At 40.5% G+C, this 13,920-nt stretch overlaps 1 protein-coding gene across 1 annotated transcript; it reads left to right on the top strand.

Annotated features, from left to right (window-relative positions):
* Window positions 1-9,251: 9,251 nt before the first annotated feature.
* Window positions 9,252-12,413, top strand: LOC134866393 (myocilin-like). Its single transcript, XM_063886536.1, has 3 exons — window positions 9,252-9,759; window positions 10,521-10,625; window positions 11,307-12,413. The coding sequence occupies exons 1-3, from the start codon at window positions 9,291-9,293 to the stop codon at window positions 12,107-12,109; spliced, it is 1,377 nt and encodes a 458-aa protein (XP_063742606.1). The 5' UTR covers window positions 9,252-9,290; the 3' UTR covers window positions 12,110-12,413.
* The last annotated feature ends 1,507 nt before the right edge of the window (window positions 12,414-13,920 follow it).

Here is a 13,920-nt window from a genome sequence, read left to right as displayed (position 1 = left end):
AAGAGGGGCAAAGCAGCGCCCCCATTGGCTGAGCAGGTACAGGTTTGGCCTACCTGAACCCGCCCCCTGTTTACATCCGTGCTGGTTGTGAGTCATGCGGCACGGCTACGCATCGCTGCAACAGAAGAGGTGGATGCGCTCCTTCAGATTCCCTGCAGTAGGAGCAGAAAAACAGCTGTCGTTCCTACCGTTTCATTCATGCTACAGGCCATGGCAGGCATTTTATGTCACATATTAAGCTGCATCTTTTATGACTTTGACATTATCACGACCCACGTTTGAAAAAAGCCCACGGGCTTTAACTGGACAAAAAAAAACAACCTAGATTGTCAGTGCAGGAAGCTGATGGAGGCGCTCATGTGGAATGGACGCTGCCATTCTGCTTTAACCTCTCCCAGGACAACCTCTGTTCCGATTCACAAATGTCTCCTCCACACCACATGTCCTATCATTGAGTGATCTATAATGAGAAATCTAATTACAGTCAGGCACTTCTGTACAGATGTTAAATGAATGGGGGTCTGATATACATTGAAGATTACAGCTCTGCCTCCATTTTCCGGTGACTGTCAAATCTGATCGATGTAGTCAGTAGGCTTAGTTGCCCTTTTCATTATGGTCAGGCCTCTGGAGAGTGGTCCAGTCTGCACATCATGGTGTAGTGAGCTGGAAAGACACTAGGTGGCAGTAACGACCATAACACTGCAGCCCTGGTCCAGTCGATGTCTGCCATTAGAATAAAACCAAACGTTGCACTAGAAGGAATGCCTTACAAAATGTTTAATAGGAGTATAGAAATGGCAAAGGGGAACACAATTTGAAGTTGTATAAATACAATAACCCTTAAATTCTGCTTTGAAGTGATTGTTGACTTTTAACCAGGCTTGGGGAGAATAAATGTAACAGGATTACATAATCAGGATACCATAAAGGTCACTGTATTCCCTTATAGTTTCATTAAAAAAAGACCTGATAAGGTTTTTAAAAAATGTATAACGGGGAACACTTGCCTGATTACAATGTAACAATACAATTTAAAATGAAGATTGATATATTACAAGCTAAAATCATAACTCCTCTTCCAGTTAATCATCATGGTACAGGCAAATGCTTATTAAATGAAAACCACTAATTAGGATATCGCCTAAACCTGCTTTTTGGTGTTCATATAGTCTACTTTCATTCTTCCTCTTTTGTTTAAATGCAGTAGATGGACACCTGATTTGTTTAGCAAAACTACTGTGTATGCTTGATGTGACTGATATCTATTTTGTATTGTCTTTATTGGCATTGTATTAGATATTGAAGTTATCCTAAAGTAACGGAATTTAATCTTGTAACATGACTTTGATATTGAGATACTAGATGGATAAGTTTACTGATTATATTTTTTTCAAAGTGGATTAGAAAATGTAACGGAATACATGTTTAAAGTAATCCTTCCAACATTTTTTACAAAAGAGAAGTTGGATGTAACTCAATCTGTTGTTATGATATTATGAAGAGTTATACTGACTGTAAAATCGGTCTGACTGGGATTCGTCCCCTGTGGCCTGAGTTGACGGAGACAGGATGAGTGAGCTGAGGTATCCCGTAACAGCAACATCCACCCAAAACCTCTTTATCACTCCGTCCCTTTTATTTCCATCCTGAGATCCTCTTTCCTGAGGAATCTGGAGTTGTTCTGCATAGGTCAGGTATTTAAGGCTTGAAAATATGGGTGGGCCTGTTTTTAGCCTGGGAGCTGGCGATCAGTTTAAATGTGACTGTCCACTGGGGGGACACTGTTAAAGTGAGGATGATTCAGGGGCCTATAAGAGCTGGACAGGGTCCACAGGTCATTCAAGAAAAGATTGTCATTCCCAAGCAGCCAGGTAAGAGGAAGAAGAAGTGGAAGAGCTTTTTTAGAGAATCACTATTAAAGATACTATATCATGGAATGGCATGACTCTATTAAATATACACACAATTTATGTGAATACAGAAGACAATGCACTAAATATAATATGTGTTATTGTAGAATTTTATTTGATTTCTATAGAGCAGCAATGTTATTTGATGAATCAGTTAGTTATCCATTTTGGATCAACTGGACTGGGTTTGAGGAGACCATTTTGGAAATTCTTTAAAATGATCTGACATTTTATCGACTACACAATAGATTAATAGAGAACATAATGGAAAAGTTTATTGGACAATGAAAATATGTGTTAACGGATGCCCTATAAAGCAATAGCCTACAGTGTAGCATATCGTATTAATCCCACAACATAGTAAATAACAAATGCTGATATTTTACTTATAGTCCAGTTGCCAGCATAGATAATCTGGAAATGTTGAGTACACCAAAGTTTTATGATAAAAATGTATAGTATTGGTCCCCAGCTCATAGAAACAGCCGGATGCTACTTCCATATACTGGGCAATTTGCACAATTAGCATTAGCTGCGTTCATTGAAATGAATGGCATTACACCCTATGTAAACTATAGTTTAAAAATGAGTTGACCAACTTGATCAGCCTACAAATATTGGCATTTTCTGGTTGAAACTGCAGTTTTTTATAAAATGGATTCAGCATCCTCAATTATCCCCAAAACCTAAAATCTAAAATTAGCCAAGCCATTTTTGAACTATTGTCCCCATAGGCGACATAAAAATGTATGCTAATGAATGCAGCTAATGCTAATTGTGCAAATTGCCCAACATATGCAAGTTAGCGTCTGCCAGTTTCTATGTACTGGGGACCCGTACTATACATTTCTATCATAAAACATTGGTGTACTCAACATGACCGGGTTCACAAACAGGACTCTATGAGCTGGCAACTAGACTACTCAGTAATAAGTGGGAAAACCTACATTACAACGTTGTTAATCAAAATCCAAAAATTATTATAGAGATAATTTGACTAAATGTACCTTAATATCAATCATCAATTTAATCCATAATGATCATAAACATGTTTCACTATCAAAAGATTATTCTAAAAAAGAATTGGCACCTCAATTCATAATGAAAACAATTGTTAGTTGGAGCTCTATCACTGTTACAGACAGTATACTGTTAACTGGTTTAAGGTACAAAATGAACATTCACTAAATTAAACACAAGACATTGTGCTGATGGGTGTGTGTAGTTGGAGACAGATGGTGGAGTGCTGGTGGAAAACAAATTATTGGCATCAGGTCAAAAGGGAGGCCAGGGAGAGTAGTTATCAACATGTTGGTCTCCATGCGCCACTCCATCATTGTCCTGAATCATCCATTACCCATGCTTCATTGCAGCACTGTGTACCAACGGAGATGATGCTGAAGAGCATATCTGAGCGTCTTATGGGGAAGGCACATGAAGAAAAACTATTTTCTTTTTAGACAGTCCTGCAGACACAGCTGTCGAATCTGATACATCTTTAGATTTTAATATTTTACTTCCTTTCTCAAATGAGATTACAAGACCACTGAGGCGAACTTTGAGAAATATGTGAGCCGCTGTCAGTCAAAGAGGAAAACAGACCATTGATGGAGTGCTACACACACACACACACACACACACACACACACACACACACACACACACACACACACACACACACACACACACACGGAATGTCAGTTTCTGTTGTTGTCGAGGAATTTACAGAAACTGTCTAATGTACATATTAGAACCAGAGGAATCCCGTTAACCTATACTTATAAAAACAACGTGCCTGGAGTGAGTTTCTCTGAAAAATATGACTGGAATTACGCTGAGCTGGAGTTCAATGATTGTTACAGTGTGTATTTAGATGACGCAAAGTCACAAAAAGACAGACACCAACATTAGCCTAGGAAAACTTACAAGGCAATACTTAGGGGAGAAAATTACATGATATTAGTTTTATTATTTGGAATGTTAAAACACAATTTCAGTTTAGTAAAGAGGTATATAGTTCCACATGAATCTGTTTGAAGTTGGAGGAATGCAACAGCATGGGATTTAAACATTTGCCCATATTAGCTATGCTTTAGCGTTAACTAGCTAAGGAGAGCCTCTTCTACGAGTAGATACACTTCCTACTGCAAAGGGAAACGCCCAAAAGAAAATTGTTCATGATTGCGAACAAGCTCTGTGAATTATATTGAGTATGTCATGATTTCTTAAAGAGTACAATTCTGTAGAGTTTTTTTAAATGTTTTCATTTGCCTCTTTGAGCACCACAAGCTAAGCGCCATTAGCATTACCGTTATATTTAAAAGGCAGACATCCTTACAGTTCAGTTATGAAGTGTTGGAGATCTCACACCAAAACAGTCCAGATATATCACGACAGATTTTTGGGGTGACCTGTCCCTTTAATAACCCCATCAGTCAGTGTGAGGACTTCTTGGAGAGACCTACATACCTAGACTTTGAGTGTTAAACAGGTTGCATCACTGCTGTGTTATGTCAGTGGTATCTGATCTGATGGTATGTGCGACGGTCTGTGTTTTCACTGAGGACCCTCTGGTGCCATGTCTCTATCAGTAATGAGAACCTCTCAGTTAACACCTGTGTTGAGCCTGTCGAAGACCGATCCACACACTGTGTTGCTGAGGTTTCGTGTGTGAGCTTGTGATCTACTGTGATTATACCCTCAGAGTCACAGCAGGCGCACGCCATTTTTAATGCTTTTCGCAGAAATACGTTGCACTGACCCCTGTGGGCCCCCTAAATGAATATTGTAGAGCTATAAACACCCATTTTCATTCTACGCTATCAATTGCTCAGTGTGAGTCAAACATAACGACTCATTTGAGCTTCGGGAGCCTGACATGTGCAAAGACTCACTGTCCCTCCCATTGTGTCTCATATGGTTAATTTCCGGCTCAAGCTCTGTAGTTCTTAGCACTGTTGCAGAAAGGGCCTAATGACACACGTAGGTTTTTCATTCGGACCAGTGGAAAGTATCTCTCAGCACTGTTTGTGTAAAATGCAAATCCACCATCTAAATAAAAAAACGCGGCAAAAAGCTCAAAACACAACGGAAACAGGGACACTAAAAAGTGATGCACACAGCTGGGACTGAAGCGCTTGTTGACGTCTGGGGATTATAAAGTTGGCCAACTGTCACTGTCGCAGTGTTAGCCTGTTTTGTAAGTGTTTTGTCAGTATATTTGAAATGATTAGGTCAGCGATGTTAGCTGGCTAGCTCACAGCAGTTCTGCAATAATATCAGAAGGAATCATGTGACCGTATTGTTAAAATAACTGACATTTTAGGTAAGTTTCCAGTGACAGCGACAGTTGGCCAGCTTTAAAATCCCTGATTGCCAACAAGGGCTCCGGTCCCAGCTGTGTGCATCACTTTTTAGTGTCCCCGTTTCCGTTGTGTTTTGAGCTTCTTGTAGCATTTTTTATTTGTAGCTCTTTTAGTAAACGTTGTGCATGTTTCGTCAAGTTGGTGAAGATGTATCTTCATTTGCAAATTTGCATTCATTTTGGGCATTTACAAACATACCTCCATACCAATACATTGAGGTAGGATGTTTTGTTCAAGGGTTAAACTACTGCTCACTCAACACTTCATCACAGTCACATTTCAAATCCACAAGCCAGACTGGCACCCATGTAAACGCCCGTTATGCAATACCTCACACCTGTAAATGCACGTCTGGGGAGCCAAAGACAGCTCTGAGGGGGTTGTTCCTCAGATTTGTTATTCATCGGCCAATGGAAACTTATGTTGTGAATGTCTATAAGAGAACTATCACGTCATCAAAACAGCTACCAAGCACACTTTCCTGCTCTGTGGAATCCATTTTGCTTGACTTCCTGTAATTCACTGATCACATTTTGGTGGCCGCTGTAAACAAGTGTGATTCTGTTCTCTGAATAAGCATTCACACTGTTTCTCTCGTCTGTTTGTGCCTCAAACACCCACCCCCTACTTTCCTATTGCATGATATTACATGATTCATATTTAAACCAATGCAGCAGTAAATTGTCCCCTTAGGATTAAACAGTGGAAATCCTAAACTGCCAAGCCTTTTGGAAAGTGTTTTTTGAAATAACTGCCAAAATAACCATTATGTTAACTATTTCTCACTTATTTCTGCAACTGAATATTTAGTGATTTGTTATTTGTTATTTTTATTAAAATTTCTAGATACACAGAGTGGGTTTTAATAAAAACGTCTGTGCTTTGTTTTAGTAGCGAAATGAGCATGTTAATGATACCATCGTGACTTAGAGATTGTTGTGGAAACTTAAGGCCTACCCTCTGGTTCCCCCTAAGGTTAAAGGCCTTTAAAGACACGCTCTTCTTTTGAGTAAAATGTATTCAGAGTTCACTGTATATATATTTCTGCACTGCCGTTTTTGTCATAAATGCTAACTCTCACAGAACACTTGCATATTACCAACCAATTACATGGCAAAATAGGGACGTCATGTTTTTCAGAATGATAATGTTGTGCTGAACTAGTTGAGTTCAGCTAGTATTTAGTAAACTTTATTGCTACTTAAATGTTAGACCACGATCAGCTTCTTCCATCTTACTTTTCACAATAAAAGCCCTAGTAATATAATCTTCGTGACAAGTATTTATAATCTTTTCAGCATGTTCCTATTGTGTAGACGTCTTAACACTGTTATATCTGTCAGCACTGTTGCAGCACGGTTAGCTGCTAGCCGGGTTAGCAGTTGCCATGCTGAGATGTGTTTGGAAGCAGTAATCAAACCAGCTATGCTCCGATCCTTGTCTTTAGCACACTTAACTACAGTGAAGCTGCTGTCAGTGAGAACTTTTGAAGGAATCCACTTTGCAGACAGTGATGCCGAACCTGAGGTCAGGTTCCCCAAAGGGGTCCCAAGATACATCTGAGGAGTTCAAACCAAGATATGAGAAAGAAAAGAAAGTCTCTGGTACATAGCATTATGTATGAATGTAGCTACAATACATAGAGGCCTAATATCTCAGAAACCTACACTGCAAGAACAATCATCATTAGAAAGATTATTCTTAGCTCAAGCGTTGCATGTTGAGCATTTTAGCAGACAAACATATAGTCCTGGCTCCCAATAGAGCTATTTCAGCACATAGAGATGCCTGCAGAAGAGGTTGTGTATGTGCATGTTATGATCCCCTGTTCCCTTTTCACAGGTTGTCTGAGTCGTAACGTTACATAAGAAAAACGTACTTCCCTTGTAAAAAACATTGTGGAATACTGGTGACTTTCCACTGGCTGTAAAAGAGACAGCTTTACTAGGCAGCAGTTTGATCTTGTGGAACCAAACGCAGATGTGCGCTGCAAGCTGCTTTTTAGGGTAAACTGATTAATTGCTCTTGGATTTAAATGAAATATTATGTTACACTGTGCTGTCAGAGGATGTGGATTTAGTGTCTAATCTTTTAAACGGTAGAGACAGAAATTTGGAATATCTGGTGGGACGTTGGCTAAATCTGAGCTATCTGGTAAGTGCTACCGGAAGATAATCAGTTAGCATGGTCATTTCATTAGATGTCTATGCATCACAATACATTGAGTCTTTGACATTACTTGAACACTGTCTTCACATCCAGTTTATATTGTTAGTAAAACATTTCAGTGTTTCAAATTCTGGTATATCTTACCTTTAAAATCCAACAAATATACATATGTAGCACACATCCTGGTTGATGGCAATGTCTTAAATGCAATATTAAAAATACCTATAAGGCATTATAATCTAAAATGTTATAGTTATAAACACTCATAAATGTTTATGACATGATAACTCGTAAAGAAGAAAGGCCTTCTTAACGACACCTCATAAAGGAGGCCTTGTGTTTTTTGCACATTTACCATGGAAACACTGTTGCTGGCGTTGGTCTCCAGTGGTGATGTGTTTTTCTTTTTGCCCTCTGTGTTCAGAACAGACCTAGACCAGGCTCCAGACGTATCACATGGAAGGAGTTGGATAACAAGTGGGCCCAACGCCCTCTGTAAACAGAGAAAAGAAAAGCGGAAAGGATGATTTTCATTATAAAGGGTTTCCACTATACAGTAAAGTGTCCAGTCAATTAGAAATCCACGGCTTGGATACTGGATGAATTAGCATCAAATGTTCTTCAGCTTTTCATGGTGGCCATAAGATGAAGCCTACTGACTCTTTGTTGATATAGAACTTTTATTATCCTAGCATCTATTGGATTGATTGGCACAACATTGATTCTTGGTTTCAATGCCATGAGCTCTATAGGGTGTTGCAGAAAAATTGAATATTGCATTGGTTCTTTCAACTAAAACCCAATTGGATTTCCCATTGGATTTTGGATTCTAGCTGTAATTATGCAGCATTTCTTTCAAATTCTGAATCAGCTCATTCACAAAAAAAGGCTATAGCTATAAACAAACAGCACCTCGATATATCTTTAGCTTGTGTTTACCCGACTATATTATAGGCATTCAACCAGAAACCCATTGTCTTTGAGAAAAGATCATTGGAAGTGCAAAAAAGCTTACCCATTTTCATTTTAGGATGTATTCCTTCAGCACCTTGGCTATGGAATTGACATTTATCTTTCTTATTTAAATATAGGATGTATTACCATGCGCACTATTTTGGTGAATAAACCTGTTAGGATGCAGGGTTCAAGAGGGTTTGGCAACAGGGAGAAAACAACAACCACACTTCATCTCCATTACTTGCCAGACTAACAGCCTAACCTCCAGTGCCAGACATCCTGCCCAGCTGTGGAGAATAGAGGTAGCAGAAGTAGTGCAGGCTTTAAGGTAAGTGAATGGTGGCTTTGGTTTCTCCGAATACAGTCGCCCCGGAGCGCATATTTCAACCCGTTCATAAACTGAGTTTGTGGTTAATCACGTGGCGGTTTAATAGCAAAACTATTAGTTGCGGAGGAAGTAAACATCACTGCAACTGACAGCCTGTAGACACATAAAGAGAGGTCAAAACAACCTGCCGAGACACAATTAAAGAAGTCTGTACAGGAAAAAACAAACATCAGATTTTGTATTTTTCCACTGATACTGTGTGATTCTTACATTGTTTCCCAAAAAGAAGACACACATGGACCTCTACACAAACACTCCACAGCCCCCTGGCTATGTCCCTCCCTGCCACACTCCTCGTCCCCTCCCACTCCCTGACACTTGACTGTATAAATACCCTCCTCGCAGCATTGCTGGGATTCAGACACTGACCTAGGGAAACTCACGAGACCAGCTAAAGAAATAAACAAAAAAATCAAAGAGACCATCTGCTGAACAGAGGAGGGTACAAAGTTGCATCCCTTTCAAAAACAGATCCTCGAATCAGCCTGAACATCCAGAATGTGGCTCCAGGTGTCTCTCCTCTGTCTGTCCTGCTTAACTCTAAGCCAGGCCCAGGACAGAGCATCCCTCCGCCGCTCCAATGACCACACTGGGCGCTGCCACTACACCTTCACCGTGGCCAGCCCAGAGGAGTCCAGCTGCTCCGGGGGCAGCATGAAACCAGAGATGGATGGAGTCTCATCCCGTCTCACACTGCTGGAGGCTTTGGTCAGCCGTCTGATAGCAGGAGGGGACGGAGGAGCGGGGACTGGAGCTAAGGGTGAAGAGGGTATCCAGGAAGCGTACTCCCAGGTGATGCGGGAAAGAAACCAGCTGCAGCAGGACAAGGAGCGCCTGAGCGGGCAGGTCCAGGAGCTGCAGAGGAGGCTGGCCGAGCTGAGCCAGGAGGCAGAGAGCCTCAGGCAGAGACCCTGCCAGCAGACACACACCTCAGGGGCCAAGCAGCGGGAAAACAGACCTGCCAGTGGTATGTACATCCGTAATAAATCAAAAACACAAAACCAGAACAGGAACTCTTTAAGCTGCAATGGTTGTAGACAGCTCTTTTGGGCGGCAGTAGATCAAACTATTGGGACTTGGCTTGGGAATCAAAAGTTTATTGGTTCAAATCCTGATTGGAAAAAAGTACTGGAGGGCAGGAAGCACATCTGACACATCTCCATAAGAACATATATTTTTGTATATTTGTATTCAGACTTATAGGTCCTGGGAATTTGTGTATTTGTACTGTGTATATACTTACAACGTGAACAACTGTATTTACCTTTGTGAGGTGAATAGAGTGGGTTATTCTTCATTTTCTCTAAACCACTAAACCAGTTTTGAAGCCTTCAACAAGTTCCTTAAGAGAATTTGTGTCTGTGTTGATGCCTATTTCTTTTTTTTGATAATTGTATTTGCAGTTGCTTTAGGCCATTAGAAGTCTCCTGGGTCGGTGGGTCAGGTTGCAGTTAGCTGTCCCAGGTTAAGCGAGGGGGTCGGTATTTACAACACAGACCGTTCTTTTATGGTTTGTCAATCATGCCATGTCAGCTTAAGTGCACCTGATCATTTTCAGAAGGGTAATGGCAGGGTTATAGGGGAAACCTGCTGTGCTCTAAGGCATGTAAACGAGAGACTTTGATGTGTGGATGGACTAACAACTGTACATTACTGCTAATATACTGGATACATAAATTGTGTTTCTCCTTAAAATTCTTTCCCACTCTGTATTTTTTGCTTTTCCAGACCCTGAATATGATTTAGGGAATGGTGCATACCAGGAGATGAAAGCAGAAGTTACCAAGGTTCCAGCATCCCAACTCATTCCTGAAGGAAGTCCCAACTTCACAGGTAAAGTTTGGGTTTAAATATGCCAAGACATGAATAATGCCATTTTCTGCCAAACAAATGCCATTTGTTTCTCCAAAAAGAAACAGACCTGGTGATTAAAAATACTGATTTAAAATGAGTGCTTCTCTGATGGGCTGACAGCTAAGATTCCACTGATGAGTCCTCAGCTTTTTTACTCTGATAGTGTAAGACCTAAAGGTTAACAGGGACCCTTATGATAGGCAGAGGTGTCTTCCTCTCCAAAAAAACAGGCCAGATGATAAAACCAGAAGAACACAAAGCAGTGTCTCATCACAAATTAGTATTTCTCAAGCTGCCATTGAGGTTTGCTCAGTTCTTTTCTCTTAAAAGTTAAGAACCAGAAGTCTCAAACCCTTCATCTGGTTAAAATATTTGGTCTAAAATGGCACAGATCTACAAAGTGCATCGTAAAAATGTGGCTTAAAAACACATATAGCCATTTTATGACAGCTTCTGGCAGGCAAGCACAAAAGGGGATAGCTGGCCATTACAGGCGACTGAAAGAAACGAACTGACCTCAATTAAAATACCAGATTTCAGTTACTTTGAAAATGGTTGGAAACCTTTGGGATAATACAAGTATATAACTCAACATCAAAGCACATAATATAATGCTAAAATGTGACATGTCATCAATTTAACAATTTGTTTGTCCTTTAGGCTGTGGAGAGCTGCAGTCAGTGGGAGATCCCGTGTTGCACAAGAAGGCTGACAGTATCACAGGGAAGTACGGGGTGTGGCTGCAGGACCCCGAGCCTCAGGGCTCCAATTACAACAACAAGACCGTGTGGCGTATCGACACAGTGGGTAAAGATGTCCGCCAGGTCTTTGCGTATGAAGACATGGATCAGTTATCCCAAGGCTTCCCTATGAAGGTCCTGGTCCTGCCGGAGCCTATGGAGAGCACAGGGGCCACCATGTACCGCGGTTCCCTCTACTTCCAGCGCAAACGCAGCCGCACCCTGATCCGTTACGACCTGACTTCTGAGCGCCTGGCCTCCCGCCTGGAGCTGCCTCACGCCGGCTTCCACGGCCAGCACCCTTACTCCTGGGGCGGCTACACAGACATCGACCTGGCGGCCGACGAGCAGGGCCTGTGGGCGATCTACAGCACAAACAAGGCAAAGGGGGCAATTGTGATTTCCAAGCTGGACCCTGAGAGCCTGGAGGTGAAGAGGAGCTGGGAGACCAACATCAGGAAGAACACGGTGGCCAATGCCTTCATGGTGTGTGGACGCCTGTACACTGTAGGCAGCTACACAGCGCCCAACACCACCATCAACTATGTGTTCGACACAGCCACCGGCATAGGGAGGGCTGTCTCTGTGCCTTTCAAGAACAAGTACCGCTACAACAGCATGGTCGACTACAACCACGCCCAGAGGAAGCTGTTCTCTTGGGACAACTTTCACATGGTCACCTATGACATCCGGCTGGGGAAAGCGAGTAACAGCAGCAGCTAAAGCCAAAGGCTGTTTACAGGACTGTGCTGATGTAAGTGAATCAGATAAGACGTGATAAAGTTGCTTTGTACTGCGGATATCGCTAAGCTTAGTATGTTTTGCATTATAAAAAAATGTGTTTTTTATTACTTTTGTAAATAAGATCTATCATGGCAACGAAAATCTATGCATAAAGCATATTATTGTACCCTATTAACGCCTTGGTTAGTCAAAACAGTAATCGTTGTTTAAAATATTTTTGTTATCTGTTTATAAATGTTCTCTTTATTTAAAATCCCAATAAACCAAAAACATATAAAATCAATTTTTTGTGTCATATATTTAGGTTATTTATTGAAAAGAAAGTATGACCGCAATGTTGTGTCAATTAGTCTGAGTTGTCAGAAATGGTATAGAATATTGATATTTTTATAGGTATTGTATACAAGTTAGAAATTCATACTCAAATAGACCGTATACCAAACACATTGTAGGGATGATTTGTTTATGGAACTTCTAGGTTTATTTTATTGTCCAAAACACAGAATGTATCCAGAAAATGTTTGGATAAGGCACTTTAAGCTTTACAACTTTTGCCTCAGTGGTGTAAACTCCACTGATGGTGAAGAAGAGATGAAATTGTGACGGTAAATACAACAGATTCAATTTGTTAAATCTGCTAATTACGAGGATGTATAGCCACTGAGCTGGAGGCTAATCCAAAAATGTTTCTACCAAATCATGACGAATACAGTGATAACATTTGCGATGAGGCGGCAGACTCACCTAAATATTCATGTTCATCCACAGGTGGTGACATTAAACAAAACATATGCTCCTCCATCTCGGCTCCAGAAGGGCCTGAAATACAGTAGCAGACTTATCACACACTTAGAAGTTACCATAAGCTTTAAACGAGGTATTCCGATGTATTCAGTAGCACCTGCGAATCAACTGAGGGGCTCATGTGTGCTCATCACTAATTAATCACCATGGCAATGACATCTGGGGCTGGAGAAGTCCCCTGTTCCACTTTTTGGATCAAAATGACCTGTTGGATGCAAAGATGACCGGAAGTAGAGCAAGCTAACTGTTATTATTGTTATGAATAAAGTCTGACTTATTGCTTTATGCCGATTTGGTGGCTAGCTAGCCTATGCTAACTGTAGCTAAGTCGAAAAAGCCTTGTTAAATGTTAGGTAGCGTTTAAGTTTTATGGAAGTTGCTAGCTGTTGTTCAACCTAGTATTGTTGTTGTGATCTTTTTCTTTAAGTGTTAAATTTCACCCACTGTTATATACTGAGAGGCAGAGGTGGGAAGTAACTAAGTATATTTACTTAAGTACTGTAGGATACTTAAAGTACAATTTTGAGATACTTGTACTTTACTTGAGTATTTCCAATTTTTGCTACTTTGCTACTTCTACTCCACTACGATTCAGAGGTAAATGGTGTACTTTTACTCCACTACATTTATTATATACCTTTAGATACTTTACAGATTTGGATTAATGATGTGAAATATAATCAACACTCTACTCAGACTTTAGTTCACCTGGAGTAAATTCACCAGCTACCCTGCAGTAAATAAACCTTTACCAGCTGTGAGAACACTTTAATGATCAATAATTATAAAACATATCAGATAAATTATTCTGAAATGGGCGAATTTGCACAAGTACTTTTACTTTTGATACTTTAAGTATAATTACATGCTAATACTTTTCTACTTTTACTTGAGCAACATTTTAACTGCAGGACTTTTACTTGAAATGGAGTGTTCCTACACTCTGGTACTTCTACTTTTACTTAAGTATAAGATCTGAGTACTTC

The sequence above is a fragment of the Eleginops maclovinus genome, chromosome 6 (genome assembly GCF_036324505.1).
Source record: "Eleginops maclovinus isolate JMC-PN-2008 ecotype Puerto Natales chromosome 6, JC_Emac_rtc_rv5, whole genome shotgun sequence".
In the NCBI taxonomy this organism is placed as follows: domain Eukaryota; kingdom Metazoa; phylum Chordata; class Actinopteri; order Perciformes; family Eleginopidae; genus Eleginops; species Eleginops maclovinus.
Note: the sequence above shows the minus strand (reverse complement) of the source record. Positions and strands in the feature narration are given on the sequence as shown.